Source organism: Malus domestica, chromosome 05, assembly GCF_042453785.1.
Source record: "Malus domestica chromosome 05, GDT2T_hap1".
Lineage (NCBI taxonomy): Eukaryota > Viridiplantae > Streptophyta > Magnoliopsida > Rosales > Rosaceae > Malus > Malus domestica.
Window position 1 is genome coordinate 43057876 of NC_091665.1, and position 17420 is coordinate 43075295.

At 36.6% G+C, this 17420-nt stretch overlaps 3 protein-coding genes across 5 annotated transcripts; 1 reads left to right on the top strand and 2 right to left on the bottom strand.

Annotated features, from left to right (window-relative positions):
* Positions 1 to 551: 551 nt before the first annotated feature.
* Positions 552 to 5352, bottom strand: LOC103434809 (nonsense-mediated mRNA decay factor SMG7-like). Of its 3 annotated transcripts, XM_070822801.1 has the most exons (7): positions 5189 to 5337; positions 4402 to 4540; positions 4048 to 4287; positions 3706 to 3956; positions 3468 to 3590; positions 3161 to 3357; positions 552 to 2748 (listed from the first exon to the last, which is right to left on the bottom strand). In XM_070822801.1, exons 4-7 carry the CDS (start codon positions 3877 to 3879, stop codon positions 705 to 707), a joined length of 2538 nt encoding a protein of 845 aa, XP_070678902.1. In that variant the 5' UTR covers positions 3880 to 3956; positions 4048 to 4287; positions 4402 to 4540; positions 5189 to 5337; the 3' UTR covers positions 552 to 704. The 3 variants fall into 3 exon arrangements, with proteins under 3 accessions (XP_070678902.1, XP_028954144.1, XP_008371381.2); XM_029098311.2 differs by having other exon boundaries at positions 3706 to 4287; positions 4402 to 4513; positions 5189 to 5352; XM_008373159.4 differs by having other exon boundaries at positions 3706 to 4287; positions 5189 to 5352.
* Positions 5353 to 11172: 5820 nt separating this feature from the next.
* Positions 11173 to 11894, top strand: LOC103419688 (protein RALF-like 19). Its single transcript, XM_008357787.4, has one exon. The coding sequence runs from the start codon at positions 11316 to 11318 to the stop codon at positions 11685 to 11687; it is 372 nt and encodes a 123-aa protein (XP_008356009.2). The 5' UTR covers positions 11173 to 11315; the 3' UTR covers positions 11688 to 11894.
* A 4437-nt stretch (positions 11895 to 16331) lies between these two features.
* LOC103419689 (VQ motif-containing protein 4) lies at positions 16332 to 17420 on the bottom strand. The gene has a single exon (XM_017327911.3). It carries the CDS (start codon positions 17305 to 17307, stop codon positions 16555 to 16557), a length of 753 nt encoding a protein of 250 aa, XP_017183400.2. The 5' UTR covers positions 17308 to 17420; the 3' UTR covers positions 16332 to 16554.

Sequence of the window (17420 nt, forward strand, 5' to 3'; positions counted from 1 at the left end):
ACTTTTACTTGGATGCATCCTTAGAACCCCACTTCTGGTTAACGGATTTTCTAATTCACACGTGTTACAATTGGAAATTTGTTTTTGTAACATTTTTAGTGACATTTTTTTCAGAAAACTTTTTTTTAGTGACATGCAATTTGATGGATTTTTTGTAAGATGATCTCCAAATAACGATAAATACTGAGCAATTTTGATTAAAACTTATGTACGGTAAAAATACGTCAATTACATTAATTTCGGTCTTGTTCAATATGATGAAGAATTGGGGTCATTTCGGTCGTACTGAACTGATGTAGGGTTGAATGCTGCAATGAGCTTTGCCATGCCACTGCTTGCTCGGGGGATTTCTCCTTCAACTTCTCAGCCTTGAGGGTATTAACAGCCGTTTACCGCTGTTGTTCCGCTTTCATTCCGCTTTCATATGCAGGTTCTTACGCATGATGATGCTCGGGTTAGAAAATACGACACCATGTAAGTGGCACTACGATTTGGTTTGTACGTGTACGCAGGCTCTTCGCTTAGGCATCGATCTATCTGCTCAAGTCCAATTAGCGATACAACATATTAGACATGCATTTTCACAATTCATCACATTTGAGGACTGCAGGATTTCACAACTTCCATCTGCTTACATATATACAAAAAATGCAGACATTGACGTGCATGTTTTGCGACTATCAACTCTACATGTGAAAAATATCTCAATTGTCCAAATAACTAGGACCTCTGAGAGTGGGATCATGCTGCAGTTTCCTTTCTAACTCCTTAAGGTACTGCAGAAGCGGCCGCTGCTCGTTTCTTACATCCCTCACAGCGCCACACCCGTAGGGGCTTGTTCTTTGATAGCCAGGAAGAAGCTTCTCCCTTCTTTGCCCATCTGCATCACCATAATCTAGAGGAAAAGGAGGAACCAATGGTGGAGGGTTGTTTGTACACATTGGCGGATTAGAAGCCACGTGATGTCCCCATCGGTTGAAATGATTTAACCTGGTAGCATCGTAATCATACAAGTTTCCGAGGTTCCTGGGCGGATAAAGAGAATTTGGCCAAGCACTATGGCCAAGGTTGAGACTTTCTCTGTACTGACGCAGCCATTCTGATGATGTCATTTGATGCCAAGGCGGGTGCTTATCCACAAAATTTGGAATGCCGGAACTATAAGCTGGTAGCCCTTGAGTTGCAGTCCAGTTTGCATAGCTGCCTGCCTGTGAATGTGTCGCGTCAGTGTCACAGAGATTGCTGGTCATGCTGATCCCTGCGGAGTTTTTGCAGTCGATGAAACTAGATTCTGTTCCACCATTAAACCAAACAGCGTCATCTGGCAATAAAGGAGCAGAAGGCACAGGAGTTGTATAAGTAGAGGAAGAGGATTGAGTGCTCGAAATTTCATGACCGCTGATAGAATATTCATTTTCACTGATGGACAGAACATCCAAAGATTCTGAAGCTACTTCCTCAATGGGGCTCAAGCTCGAGCCACGTTTACTAATACTGCTTGTGCTTTTCTCCTTATTACTGTTCAAATTTCCTCCGTCCAGGACCCAAGCATTAAGAGAGGGAGGCCCCGCGGTGATTGGTGGCTGTTCCTTCACAGAAGGCTCCCGCTGATTAAATGGCATATTGCGCCAAAAATTAGAGATGTCGGCATGAGAAGATAAAGGATCAGTCTTCGCCTTGTTTTGCGCTATAAGAAGTGATGTGGCACGGCGCAAGCACTCATCAGAAGGTACACTTTGATATGCCATATCTTTCGTAGAGTTAGGATCCTTTAAAGGAGAGGAAATCTTGAGTGGTGCTGAATTATGTCTTGTAAGAGGCCTGAAGAGAATAACTTCTTCCTCTTCCGTGTCAACAGATTGTCCGGTTGAACTTGGATTTTCCTCAATCATCTGTTTCTCACATTTTTTCAGCGCTTCGTGGATATGCTGACTAGGCACTTTCAGTTTACCATCAGAGTTCTTGGACTCAAGTCCTCCTAGTTCTTTCCCGTCAGCATATTCATTTGACTCTGCCATATCGGCTTTGGAAAATTTTCTTTGAGATTTGTCATAGACAATCCACTTTTGAGAACCAGTTGATCTGTCTGCAATTTTCATTGCAGCCTTGATGATTCTCTGAGCACGACAATCAATTCCGCTGTCATAATTGTCTATATGTTCCCGACTATACGAGAAATCTAGTGATGCATGAACACAAGCTACCGGTGCAAATCCCCTCAGCTCATAGTCTTCCCACAAAGGAGTACCTTCTGGATACTTGGCCTCATCCTCGCTGAGGTTGAATTGTTTCAGAAGATCAACAAATGCACCAAAAAAGTAAGACATCGCACTTCTGCTTTTTTCATCGACCCCATACGTTTCTGCTCCACCCAGCACGACAACTAGCCACTCCACAAAAACAAGCACAGCTGGCAGAAGGGGGCAAGGCTCTACCGTACCAGCCTCTGAACATCTTTCAACAAAGCGCCCCATGAAAATAAATGCTGCATTCAGTGCCAACTGTGTCAGCTCTTTTTGCTGGATGTTGATTTTGTCTGTTGATTCTTTTATTTCAAGGGTCTTGATTATATTCTGTACAGTAAAGATTAGTACAGAAACAACTTGGAGTGCTCGAAATGGGCCTCTTCTAACTGAATCCATACGTTGATATGACTCCAATGTGGCTTTTAGCTCTGTGTCATCTAGTGCAATCAGTGCATCCAACTCTCTCATAGTAGATGCAAAAGCACAGGGGAATTCATCTACACTGCTCACATAAAAAGTTCCATAGAGAACATCAGAACTTAAACAACATATAATCTGATACATAAATGAAGAATTGGAAAAACGAGCATATAGATCAAATGCAAATAGATTCAATGATTCAACATTACATGGCCTCGATTACAATCTTCATCGAAACATCACTTCGCTCAAGCAATGTGAAGCAAGTTAACAACTTAACTAAGTAACAATGTAAGCTCAAGTTAAAAATCTATTCGCTTTTACAATCTTAGCTGCTACGGATTGGGAAACCGAACAGAAGTACATGACAAGTTAAGAGATTATGTTAGGATAGATAAAGTAGCATTGTAAAAACAAAATGTGGACAGTCACAATTCAACATAAGATGAACCACCCATACATGTAGCATCACTCCACAGTGGTTAAGTGAGTACCTTGATTTAATGTGAAAGAAACTTAGCGTTCCAATAATAAGAGACCATAACTTTGTATCCATTAAGCAAACATTCTCAGCTTTCACCATATTATCATCGCTTGACTGTGAAATAGTCTGACCACCGCTTCTTTCAGATGGGTTTAAGAAATTAAAGTGGACCTCGCTTGAAAGAGAATATACATGAGATGACCTGCTCTGCAAGATTGTAAGGAGCAAATGAGAACTGCCGAAGTATGAGTATCAGAAGATAATATGAATATAATGACTAAAAACAATAGATGTTCTTGTAATTTGTCCAATTTTACCATTTCAAACAGTAGGATGAGGTTATCTTGGGCGTCAGGGAAAGGTTCTTTAACAGCTAAACTTCTTATACAATGGTACAAAGCAAGGAATTCGTCACCAATATATATTGCCAATACAGCCAACTGCAAACAAACTCACATGTAACTTTCAACTCAGTATCGTTCAAGATAACACATGCAAATATCATAAAGAAATTTAGTTCTTGTAATAGTAACCACCAGGGAAGTAGTAATCTACCTGATTGTGGGGGTTTCCACTATCTGACCAAGTTGCTGCCGCTTCCAAGTAGTGAGTGGCCGCAACTGACCAATTTCGGGTTTGCACATTGGGCTTTTCATACTGTTCTCTGTACCTAGCCAGATCCCCGAGACATACCAAGAAGCGATGGCACAAAAACTGGCACTTCTGCATCTTTTCCTGTTCTGCAAAAGTAAGGTCGCCTTCCTTTCTATTTATCACGGACTCTTCTGGGAGCCTCTTACATTTTCCTAATTTCACAATCACATTCTGGTAAAATTCAATTGCTTCGGATAGAAAGACTTTAAACCCTTCTATATGAATATCATTTCGTAGCACCACCTTATTTTTGCTTTCTGCATTCACTGAACTTCCCTTTATTCTTTTGCGAAACTCATCAATATGCTTGTAGTGAAGCTTCCACAAAGAATACTCAATGTCTTGAAGGTCCAACTGCTCACAATCACTCAGTATGAGATTCTCATAACTAGATCGCACTTTGCGGTACAAGTCCTGAACCTCAGAGCTCAAAAGACCTTTGGAATGGACCATACCCCACAACTGGTTTTCTTTGATTGCAACCTGAGATGACAAAAGTTTCAACATTTTCGAGACTCACAAAGAAAAATTGTACAACAATTATCTGAGATCTTTGAGTTAGTATTAAGTGGTACCAAATGTAGTTGCAGAATTTACCTCAATCAAAAACTTCTGTCTTTCTCTCTGATCCTTGAGGGGCAAAGGTGAATTCGCCTTCATGTTTAACGGGAAAAACTTCTTCAAGTGTTCTTTATCTCCTTTGTGCAAGCTACAATATGCTTATGGCGTAACTCATCTGTTGGCAAACATCACAAGGTAGTGCAAAAACAAAGTATGAGGAGCATTTGCCACAGGCAGTACCAGATTGCGAAGAAAATCGCATTCTAACGATATCTTGAGCATAATTGGACAACTAAAGGTGAGAATAAAAACCCTGAACTGAGCCGAAACCGAAAACCACTAGCCAATTTCATGGAAATTTAGGGAGGGATGGATTCCTAATCTGATAAGTAGTGAAAAGTTGAAGCTGAAATCCACTAAATTTCTCAAAGATCAAAAATTCCACAAAGAAAAAGGAAAGAAAGTAGGCAGCTATTGACTTTTAGGGTTTTAGCCACCCAGAAGATAATGATCATCATCCAAACAAATGAATGTGAAAACTGTCCTAAAAGCAAGAGTCTTTCAAACCTAAACTCTACCCTCAAGGGCCTCAACTTCTTTAATCATGTTTAATTGGTTAATTAGATTATAAATACATTTAATTATAGTTATTATACAAAAAAAATATCAGAAGAAACCCATATCAAATTCAGAGTAAAGCAGCAAATGGAACACAAATATAGAAATTACGGAGGAAAGGAAAAAACCCCAGTAAAATTCAGCAAAACAACATCAAGAAACAATTTTTTTCATCTGAACATGTTGAAAAGGAAGAGAATTGTACCAGGGAGCAAAAAGCAAGTCCTCCTAAGAGCATAAACAAACTATAGAGTTAATAAACTCAGCAGCCAAGTTTGAGTCCTTAACTGATGCTGCAGAAATGCCCACAAATGGAAGGGGAGAGAGAAAGGTGAGAGAATAATGGGGGTCTTCCATTATTTGTCTTTCAGTTGTGAAACAGACAAAAGTGCTTTTATTTGTCTTTCATTTTTCCAAATTATTTAGTCTATGTAGTCTCCCTAAAAAAAAATAAAAAAATCTTTAGTCTATGTTTGGTAATAAAATAATTGATTATCCAATGTTACAAAATGGGGAATAATTAAAATGACTTATCATCATGTGATTCATGTCCAAGCATCAATTTCATCGGACTAGATTTAGAGAGGATGACTTGTAGTTCAAGCCAAGGTAGTAAAAAGTCCAACTTGTTCTTAGCATTAGCATGATACATTGTTGTGAGACACAATGTTAATGCTAATATTATTAAAAGAAGAAGCAATGATCCATTAAAAAAAAGTAATTGGAGAATTGATAATTTACGTGTTAACAGGTTATTTGTTGTTGTCATATCTTGAAAATTGATGTTTTAGACTTTTCGTGTTGTATGGATTGACGCAACTTTGATTTGGCATGTCTGTTTTGGGCCTGTAATATATGAATTCTAAGCAAATGCGAGATCTATGAGACTTGTTAAACAACAAGCTCAAATGTATTTATATTGTTTACCATATTTAATTCGAATTGTAATATTTCAGGGTGTTTTTATATTGGGTGATGTTAGGGAGACTAAATATATAGATAAAATTTTGTAAACTAAATGATATGGAAGTTGATAGGTGAATTATGACTTCAACGTTGATAAATATGTTCATTCATATTAATGATATATCATTTAATTTGCAAATTGTGTCTAAGAATTTAGTCTCTCTCTAACATTATTCTTTTATATTGGCTTATTATATTAACACCTCACAAATTGTTGAATGAACCCCACATACTTAATACACTCCACATTTTTTTTTTCAATTAAAAATTATATTAATACACCTCACATACTTCACTATAATACCCTCACACCCCACATTTTCTGTACACCCCCCATTTCTCAAATCTATATGAGCAAGTCCACCCCTAAAGACTTTACGCCAGCACCCAGCGCATTTATCCACTCAAGTGAACAGTGATAGACCACAATGAATAGTAATAGGCCAATGCATCTTCATCCCTAAAAAAAAAAAGCCTAGTCAATTTTATTTTTAATTTCTAACTTTATAAAAAAAAATATTATTATTATTAAAATATTATTATTTTCTCATCTTCCACACCTCCTTTCCCTTCCATTTATGCACGCCATCCACCCCTGCACTTCCTACATCTCATGCATCTCCTCACCTCCTGCATCTCCACATCTCAACAACTAACTCCTCTACAACATCTCCACACCTCCTGTCCTTCAACGCCGTTGATTCGTCCTCCTGCATCTCCACACCTCTGACGTCGTCGCTTCGTCCTCCCGTCTTTCTCCCTCCGTGGTTCCTTCCCTCTCGACATCCTCTCCCGCCTCGACCAGCTCCGCTCCTCAGCCTCCACAACAACTCCCTCTCTGGCGCAACTCCCTCTCTGACGTCATATGCCTCCAACGCCACGCTGACGTCATATAGGTCGGTCCCAAGGTCTGTCGATTTTAGGCCGGCCTGTGGACTGGCTTAGGCTGGGTGCCAGTCGATTTCACAGGCTGGAGTGAATTGACAAGGTGCTAGCCTGATTTTTTGACTGGGTGCTGGGCTATTCCACCTCCGGTGGAACTGCTCTAACACTCATTTGTAATTTTTAGGGACTGAATCTAACCATTTAAATGTTTAGTTTGTTGAATGATTTCAAATTGAACGATTTGAAAAATGTTTAGATTCATTTGAACATCTTTCAATAATAATTTCAAAGCTACCTTGTTGTTTTCATTTTCTTGTGCATATTTTGGTAGAACCAAGTCGACCTGTAAGAAAGCATCTTAGTACAGTGCAAGAAAGCATCTTAATTATGAATGCCATTGACACTCTGCAATCAATTCGGTGGCCATGGCTTTTGAATTATGAGATTCATAAGTGCTAAGTCTTGAATAATGAGATTGACAAAAGATGCCGCCTGAAATTTTGACAAAAGATGTTGGTTGGGATTTAAAGCATATGTGTGTTTGTTTTCAATTCCACCATTAAAACCATGTGTGTGTGTTTTTAATATTTGGTGGTAATTTTAGGTGTTTAATTCTTCATATAATTCATATGATCCCTAAGAGATGAATACGAACATAGAAGCTTAAATAACGCAGCAAAAACATGATTAAATAATTATCGATGTTGTCGAAATCACTAAAACAATGAAAAATATGAAGTTTTACCTCATGTGAAGCTTGTGAAATATTGATTTCGTGTTCCATTCGTCAAAAATAATTTTTCTCAATCAACATGTTTGTAGTTTCATTTGATAAGGTTCTGTTCAACAATGAAGGGTAAAAGAGGTTTTGATAGTTGAAAAAGATAAATAATACGTTAAAAGTGATTTGGGGTGTATTTATAATATTTTTATTTTTTTAAAACCTAATAAGATCACAATTGTCATTGCATAGTAGAATAAATAAGTCATTTAATATTAAATTTTAGAGAATTTTAACGAAAAGTTTTCGGTACTGTTTACTTTAACAAAAAATCACATTTTTACACTAAAAAGTCAATCCTGATACTATTCACTTTACCCTTTATTTTGTCCTTATCGTTAAAACTCAAAAGTTTCAAACCTTTTTTTATTAGTTTTACTTAATTTTTAATGTGAGTTGCATTCAACATTTTGTGAGATGTGAATATAAAAAACGTTTAGACTTTGTGGGTTTGCAGGATTAAAAACATTACCAATAGGTCATATACGTATGGAGGAGAACACAAGGCAAAATGACCATTGGTCCCACGTGAAAGTCCATTTTTTTGACGTTAAGATCGTCGTGATAAGGATATCTTAGCCATCGATTTAATTAATATTATCCTCTTTGACTCCGGAGAATAAAAACAAGGAAAAATCAAAAAAATCTAAAGGGGAGTAATTATAATAGGTCAAAAAAATATGATGAGTGTGGATAATGTATGGCCACATCATCAAAGCGGGTCCACGTATAGTTGTTGTTAGGTTGCTGATTAGGACCCCTTTAAGCAATATTTTCAACCTTACACAATTTGCATTATATGAATTTGGTGAGCTACAAAACTTGGAAGCAATGCCAACAGGATCCTCTCCGGATTATTTTGGTGAGGATCTTGGGAATTTGTGAATTGTGTTTATTCATCGTACATCGTGCGATCAGTTTTTATCAAGTGCTGTTTATGTTTATTTTTAAATAAAAATATTTAAAATAATTTCTGACCTCACGATGTATGATGAACATATACGATTCACAGATCTTCAGAATCCTCACAAAGAGGATCCGCCGAGGATCTGGACTAGAAGCAATGAATGTAGATCTTCATTCAACAATTGTGGGATTGAAGATCTCATAGTCATTGATGAAACCTTTGTGTGGGTAGTGCAAACATCATTTTTCTTCCTTTTTTTTATAGCATAAATTAAGTTTTCATCCCTCATTTTTCAACTCTATTGATTAAAATCTTATTCATTTTCAATTTTTCATCAAGGTTCCTTGGTTTTAATAAACGTCATTAATTATTTCAATAATAAAATATCTTCCATGTCAATATAATTAAATTTTATTTTTAAATATATTTATTTAGTGTTGGAAACGTAACATTTGATATATATATTTATGGCTTCATTTTGTATCATATATTTTTATTTTACTTTGTACCCATTTTAATTTGCAACCTTTTTTTTTTAAATTGTACCATTTTCTTTTCAGTTTTAGTTTGTATACATATATTAATTTCTTTTTGTGTCCATATTTTTTAAACTTTTATTTGTACTCATTTTTTAAACCTTTTATTTACACCAATAATTTACTAATAATGTACCCATTTGTCTTTACAAATGTACCACTCTGTTATAAGTAAAATGTACCAATTTCTTTTTTGTAAGTACCCTTTTTTTATGTAAAATGTACTTGTTTTCTAATGTAAGACGTATTATTTATTTTTATCTAAATGTACCAATTGTTTTTTTATATAAAATATACCCATTGTTTGTTATACAAAATGTACTCATTCTTTTCTATAAAACGTACCAATTTTTTTTTTGTATAAAAGGTACCAACTTTTTGTATGTAAAATGTACCGTATAAAAATTACCAATTTTTTGTATGTAAAATGTCAATAATATAAGTAATGACAAATCATGGGTTTTATTTAAATATAATTTATGTTAGTGACAAATCATGTCATCAAGATAAATTATACTTTTTTATATAATTATAATTTATTTTTTACTATTTTTAATCCCACAAATCTTGGATTTTATTTGAAATCTCATTAACATAATTAACTACAAATATCAAATTTTAATTTAAAATTATAATAACTTACATATAAATGCATTATTGCATTAATTTTAGGGACTTCAATAAAAAACTGAAAACCAATAAGGTTTTAGTGAAAAAACTTTGATAAATAGAGACGGCATCTAAAGTCACCATTTTTTATATCATATATCATTTATAAGACTTGACCGGACGCAAAATACTTTTACACGAAAGTTTATGCATTCTTTCTTGCATACGTTTACACAATCCTTTTAGCATTTCTCGCTTATCAGCAATAGAGGATACAATGGGAAGACAAATGTGTTCAATTGTTCAATCAACCCAAGTATAAAATGTTAAAAAGAGAATATATTAATGGTTTCAAACGATGGCAAGAGCTATGATTTTACCTTCATTAAGTTCAGCCTAAAATGTTTGATGAAATGTCTTTGATTGAGAATAATATTTTAATTCTTTTGATTGAGAATAATTCTGGTGAAAGTGACCGACCAAGTCATCTGTTGAACACCTCCAACATCCATAAGGCTTCTCATAATTTAGTCTCACCTGAACTGATGTTGATTCTATGCAGTATGAGAGCTGATCTACTCACACAGTGTAAAAGCTGCTCTAATAAGCGTGCCTATCTTGGAACCCATATCCTCTTCGTATCTGGGAAATCTGAGCCTAAAGATCAAATGATTAGGGCTGTTGAAATTTGATTCGTCGACTATAATTATTATAATTTTTAAAGGGGTCTCTTGTTTGTATTCATTAGATCAAATTAAACGGCCCGAATTTTTTGATCCTTAGACTCAGATTTCCCCAGATACGGAGAGGATCTCGGTTCCCTATCTTGAGCCAATCCTAGTAAATACATTGGGAATAGTGCAAAACGGAATACAAACTATGCTATGGGCTACGTATATATAAGCCCATTCTCACATTCAAGCTCAAACCCAATGTGCCACATTTCACAAAAAGGTGTCAAAATTCTGCTAATGCAAAAAAAAAAAAAAAAAAAAAAAAAAAGTCAAAAATCAAAAATCAAAAATTCAAAATCAAAATCAGAAGAGGTTAACCATATCAGTCAACATAAAATAGCCATAAAAATTGAGGACCATAGAGAAAAAGTTAGATTTATCTTCCAATTACAGCAAATGGCGGGTAGAAAAACAGTTGTCCTATACGTTTAAACAATATTTACATGCAACACCAAAACTACAACTATATATATATATACAAAATGTTACTATCAGTCGCGCGTGAGTGTTTGAAACATTTTCAACCGTTAATAAATGTGAGATCACGTTCATAGACAGACAAAAAATCATTTACTTGTCTATGCACGACTGATGTTAGCACTCTATCCCTATATATTAACAATGTGACAGATAAACGAGGAGAAAGAAACGGGCAGGGGGCACCCAAAATATGCGTTCAATCACCAAAAACACCAACCCAACAAACTAAATTTGACCCTCCTTTTTTATCCCAACGAATCAGCTGGACATTTTCCTCTATATACTTCATTGTCCTTCCTTCCTTCTGTCAGGAAGGGCAGAGACAGAGGCCAATTAATAAAGCCCTCTCTTTTCTTCTCCCCATACAAACAAATTGTGTTTTTAATTTGTTTGTGTACGTACGTACCCTACCCCTAATTAAACAAACACCAACGATGGGATTCAAGCTCTACCTGATCGCCCTCATGGTGGTCTTGGCCATGGTGGCTAGGTCATCGGCCAAGGTCCACGATGCCTTGTGGACTCTCAGCCACTTCGGCAATCACGATGATGAGTCGTTGCTCGACAGCGCCAACAGCAAAGTCGGTGACTTGATCGGAGAGGAGAATGAGATGATGATGGAGACAGAGAGCACTCGTAGGACACTCAGAGGCCGCGGCAGGAGGTACGTTGGCTATGGTGCCCTGAGACGCAATGCTGTTCCATGCGGACGCCGCGGTCGGTCCTACTACAACTGCCAAGGAAGGCAGAGGGCTAACCCTTACAAGCGCGGTTGCCAGTACATCACCCGCTGCGCCAGACGCTAAATCTGATCGATGATCGATTCTATCCAGTTAATTAACATGGCCATAAAGGGTACGTACGTACAAGGATATATAGCGAAGAGATAATGAAAGTGGGATCACTCATCGATCATCGCTATGATCATCATCATCATCATTTATGCTTGTAAGATTTATATAATTAATTTCCTCCTTTGGTGTTTTAATTTAAAAGAAAAATATTAAGATGAATGTGTTTGTTTATATTCCTATTATTATTATTAAGGAAGAAATGAAAATAAAGATATATATATATATATATATATATATATAATTCGGTACGTATGTTTTAAATAAAATGAGGAATCAGGATTTCTTTTATTTTTTTTATTTTTTTCTTCTGGGGCTTATTAATTTTCCAGTGTTCTTGGGAATAGCATGCATGCAAATTACGTAGAACCAATGAGGCCAATAGCCTTTGATAATTAATTGTATTGCATCCTTTTCCACATTGGCCTAGTTCTCCTCTGCTTACATCTGGAAATAGCATTGCTGCAGTTGTAAGGAAAATGAATTCTGCCCTCTTTTTATTTTCTTCCTGCACTTTCTTTTCTATTTTTTGCGTTTAGATTGAGTTGATCGAATAAAATCAAAACACGAGGAGATGAGTGCAAAAAAAATGAAAAAGCAAAAATCAATTCCCTATTATAAATATATCTCTATTACCCCCTAGGAAACGATACAATCAGATTAATTAATGAGACTCACACATACCAACAAAATTCTTATCTTTTTGTTTAGTAAAATAAGATTTGTAGTCGGTAAATTTGCTATGCAATAAGCTGTCGATTAAGATAAAAGGACGTTCATGAAACTAAAAACAAAGGAGTGAGATCGAGAGTGCGTGGTGATGTCATCATGCAACTAAGAGTCGGCTAGGTGGCCTGACATTTGAGTAGTGCTTGGCTCGATCCCAATCCCAAGTCTAACCAATTAGTCTTGTAGTATATATTATTGAATTGTTATTAGCGATTTAAAAATCTTATTTTAAATTTTAATTTTTTTGTATTTAGAAAGAAAAATACATTATAAAAAGTGTAAAATGAGATTTTTGGAGTGTCAATAATAACACTTTCTTATATTATAATACACTTAAATATTACAACATATATAAAATAGATTGGGTTGAAAAATAATATGATGAATTGACCCAATGGATGAAGATGAAACTAGGCTAAAATAGTAGTGCTTGGCTCGATCCCAATCCCAAACTCCACTCGTTGACAATCCAATCTATTGCCCCAAGCTTGAATCTAGGTCAATGGTGGACAAAGTCGAATATTTTTAAAGACTCGTTTGAAAAAAGGTTTTATAATAAATACTAGCAGTGAGCACACATTTTGTGTGTATGAATAATCGTTCACCTCCTCCCACGTTCTCCTCAAGCGCAACAGCTTTAGTTCATTCAAACTATCAAAAAAACATCATGATTTCACTTACCTATATAAAAAAATGATGGTGGAACAATTTCTCTTAATAAGTGCATATTTTTATCTTATGTAAATATTTTGATACTAAATTACCATTTTGCTCTCCTTATGTAAATATTGTGTATCAAAAGTAAGGGCAAAATAGAAAAATTGGGGATAAAATTATCATTTTGTCAAAATATACAAAATTACTATTTTACCCTTCTGATATCATCTGTTTGTATTCAAAAGTGAGGGCAAAAAGTTGACAAGCCCTCTTCTCTTAATGGAATAGATTTATTATGCGTTATGTACTAAAAGTGCTTTTATACAAACACTCAATTTGTATTGGGTGTTATTCTTAAGAAAAGCTTGAAGTGTTAAAAAAAACAAACATTTAGATTCTAGTTGCCATTAAGTGCTTCGACACCTGGAACTACTTTTAAATATTTTATGTCAAACGTACACAAAAACGCTTTCAATTTAATTAGAAAACACTTAACTTTTTTCATAATCATTTTCCGTCTTAAAAATATTCATGGGATCGTCGGCATGGCATGGTTGGTGTTTCAAGGACCTTAGTGTTAGTATAATATTAACTAATAGATACAAGTGTTTTTTATTAAAATTGAAGTGAGATGATGGATATTGATTGAAGAGAGGAAAGACCGAATGAGTTTCCAAAAAGTGCGCACATGGAAAGTTTCAAATCCGCAATCAATCCCTCAACAATACTAGCAAAAGTGCCAAACAAAGCAATCTACAAAAATATCGCCCGCAAAAGCAAGCAAAGCAAACAAACAAAAAGCACAAGAGGCCAAGCAGTCTCTTGTTAACCTGCACAACACTCGCCATGTTTTCTGGCTTTCCCGTTTTGATCACAAGTCCCACATTCCTCCTCCTCCACCACTTTCACTATCTCATGCCCGGACCCCATTACACGCGGTTTTTGGTCTTCTTTTTTAGTAAAAAAGCACACCTGAAAACAAACATTGTTAGATTTCAACCAAGGCAGGCAACCGCATGGATCGGAGCCGTCATCTCCGTCCCGACGGGGTCATCGCCCCAAGCATTTGGTACCCAAGATTTGGGGCCTATTGTTTCACTCTTCAAGCATTTGGAATGTATAAATTTGGTTCCCAAATCTCCCTCTAACTAACTCTTCATGTCATATCCTGACTCCGTTGTAACACGATATTGTCCGCTTTGGGCCACGCCCTCACGGATTTGTTCCTGGACAAAAGAACCTCACTACCCAAAACGTGTCATGCTACGAAGAAAGGGGCATGTACATATAAGGCTAGGGACCAACCCTCACCCCGTCGATGTAGGATACTACACTTCAACCCACTCCTCTTCTCCCACCAACCACTCAATTTCAAACCATCTGAAAAAAAGGCCTAATTCATGCTTCCAATCACCAAAAAAAAAAAAAAAAAAAAGAACTCTAAACAAATTGATCAAATAATTGCAAAAATGACTGGCTAGGTAAAACCCATTCGTGCGCCAAATCAACACACTAACAGTGACAGAAAGTTAACCGAATGACCAAACTAAGAGCTGGTTTGGTATTGCTGTGCTTTGAAAAAAAAAGCTGCTGTGAGAATAAGTGGTTGTGCTGTGAGAATAAGCGGCTGTGAAATAAATCAGCAGAGTGTTTGGTAAACTTTTTTGTAAAAGTGCTTTTGGAAAAAAAAACAGTCTCATAGTGGGTCTTTTCATTAAAGGAGCACTGTAACTCCGTGTGCTTTGAAAAAAAATCAGTTTTCCAAAGCTGCAAATAGCAGCTTCAGCTTTTTTCTTTGATTTCAGCTTATTCTCACAACAGCTTCCAAAATAAGCCTTTTTTTTCAATTTACCAAACACCTAAAACCCTCAAAGCTTTTTTTCATAGGTGTTTTTTTTTTAAGCACCTCACTCCCAAATCACCCATAACTTGCAGAAGTTGTTTTTAAAGACCAAATTGATGAATTTCCTATTTCATAAATTATTTTGATTGAAATATCCAATTTCAGAGACCAGCTGATAAAAACGTAAATAAGACACTGTGCACACAGTATGCAGGCTGCCCTAGTTTGCTTGGCATCTTCATCTCACTGAGATAAACAACAAAAGAGTTATGATTCCTTGCCCATTCTTCTACTCTTTCTTTGACAGCTATCCCTAAGCTCTTTTACCCTATTTTACACAATTCACACATTTTTTTTTTTTTGTTCTTTGATTTTCTTCAATTCATTTGATTCAACGATCAAAATTTGACAAAAGTTATGAGAAATAAAAATAAGTGTAAATAACATGACCCTTTACTCAATCAATCCTCCTATTAATCTCCACTTCTTCTCACACGGTCACAATTAATGTCAAAAGGTTTTGGAAGTAAAATTAGATCTCGCTATTTACTTCCCCATTTATTGAAGAAAATAGAGTTGGCAGAGACCATATCAGAATTCAGAACAGCATAATTCAACCTCTCATGCAGTGCATGGTGATTCATAATTCCATTGAATTTAATTCACACCCCCACATTTTGACTTATTCACTCCCAATTCAAATTCTAAATATTTTTCCTTCCTCGCAAATTGTTAGGCTAGTTAATTAGGGCAAAGTATCCACCTCTGTCACTGCAATTCGAATTCTCCTCTCGTAATTAAAAAATAAGGAAAACTAATGAAAAGTCTAAAAAAATTTCTTTTTTAACAAAAAATCATTTTTAAAGGTATAGTGAATAATGCCAGTTAAAGATAAAAATGTGATTTTTCGGTAAAAGTAAACAATACCGAAAGTGTTTTGTTAAAACTCTCATACAAAATAAGGTCGAGTGTGCTTCGTCAGCTCTGTGGTTTGGTGTGTACTCCCCGCTTTCTTGCTATCTTCTCGTCCAGTTGCTTGCTCCATGTTCCTTATTTTACCGCCAAAGCGTCTCCCTTTCATGTAAGTTTCTATTGTATTTTAAAATATGTATGATTTTATTAAAACAAAATTCTACTTTTTTCACCCAATTGGCCTAATATCCATATAAAAATTGGAACACAAAACTAAAAACTGAAAATTTCTCTCCTCCTTTACTTTCTCATCATCCAAACAAGCATTAGGAAATAAGTTGAAGTAAATTCGAAGAGAAATGATTCAAAGAGACTCTCTCAAAGGAGACACTTCATAAACTTTACGTCACTGCACACTTTAACGTTAATTTTTGCGACAATAATATAAAATATTGTGATAAAAACAATTTAGGAGATCCTTAGCATTTCTCATAAAAAAGGAGAGGCATACATTAGAATTTTCAATTGATTAAAGGCTCTCTCTTCATTTCTCTGCAAATATTCCATTACAATTTACCTTCCCTCATCATCATAATAATCAATGTCAACATTAATAACACATTAAAATTACACAAAACTAAAAATTAAAAAAAAAAGAAGAAGAGAAAAGTCACGTTTAATTCAAGAAGATGATGAACCTGAAGCAGCTCTCGGCGACGTCGTCGGGAACAGAGGCAGCAGTCGGGGCTCAGATTCCCGCGGCGTCGTGCTCGGCGACGGGTGAAAGTAAAAACCCTTTTCTTTAATAGCCTTCTCTTCCGCCTCCCTGTTCAAATTCGAACACCCATTTGGATTCGGGCCGTAACTCGGCGTCCCGGACCGGTCAAACGGGTCGGGTATCAGCGGCGTGACAGGGCTGAGAACCAGAGCAGGAAAATCGAGGATGCTCGGAGATAAAATCTCGGGATTCCGCGGCGAGAATCCGGAAGCTGCGGAGCTGGAGACGGGGATTAATGGGTTAATCCGGAGGTTCTTGAGGGAGTTCCGGCGCTCGTAGAGCTTGAAACCGGATCCGGATTGTTGCTTTGTGGGCGTGGATTTGATGGGTGGGATGTGGGTTTTCGGGTGCGGGTCGGACGCGGGTTTCGAAGAGGCTTGCTTAGCGGTTTCGGAGGAGCCGGTGAGCATTTGGACGACTTGTTTGAAGGAGGAGGTGTCAGCTTGGACAAAGGTGGTCGGGTACGGGTTGGCGGTTTCGGATCTGGTGTAGGGTATAGGAGGATGGGGAGTCGGGGTTGTTGGCGGAGCTCCGCCGTTGAGGTGACGGTTGTTGTTGGAGCTGCTCGTGCTGCTGTTGGAGCTGTGGCTGTTTGGGGAGGGAAGCAAAGATGGAGTTGGGTTATCCTGTTGGTGGTGCCTGGGTGAGGATTCCATTGATAGGTTCTCTGAATTTTTTCTGTTTGGTTGCTGAGAAAGTGCAAGAAAATGAGAGAAAATTGAGGGGGGGAGGGAAGAATAGAGGGACTCAGTTTTGATGAGATGAGACT

Bases quoted from the DNA above. Each gene is read 5' to 3' on its own strand.
- LOC103419689 (XM_017327911.3), bottom strand. From the start codon at position 17,307: ATGGAATCCTCACCCAGGCACCACCAACAGGATAACCCAACTCCATCT.
- LOC103419688 (XM_008357787.4), top strand. From the start codon at position 11,316: ATGGGATTCAAGCTCTACCTGATCGCCCTCATGGTGGTCTTGGCCATG.
- LOC103434809 (XM_029098311.2), bottom strand. From the start codon at position 4,464: ATGAAGGCGAATTCACCTTTGCCCCTCAAGGATCAGAGAGAAAGACAG. The intron at 3,358-3,467 runs GTAAAATTGGAC...ACAATCTTGCAG, and splicing joins TCATCCTACTGTTTGAAATG to AGCAGGTCATCTCATGTATA. The intron at 2,749-3,160 runs GTACTCACTTAA...TTATGTGAGCAG, and splicing joins TTCTTTCACATTAAATCAAG to TGTAGATGAATTCCCCTGTG.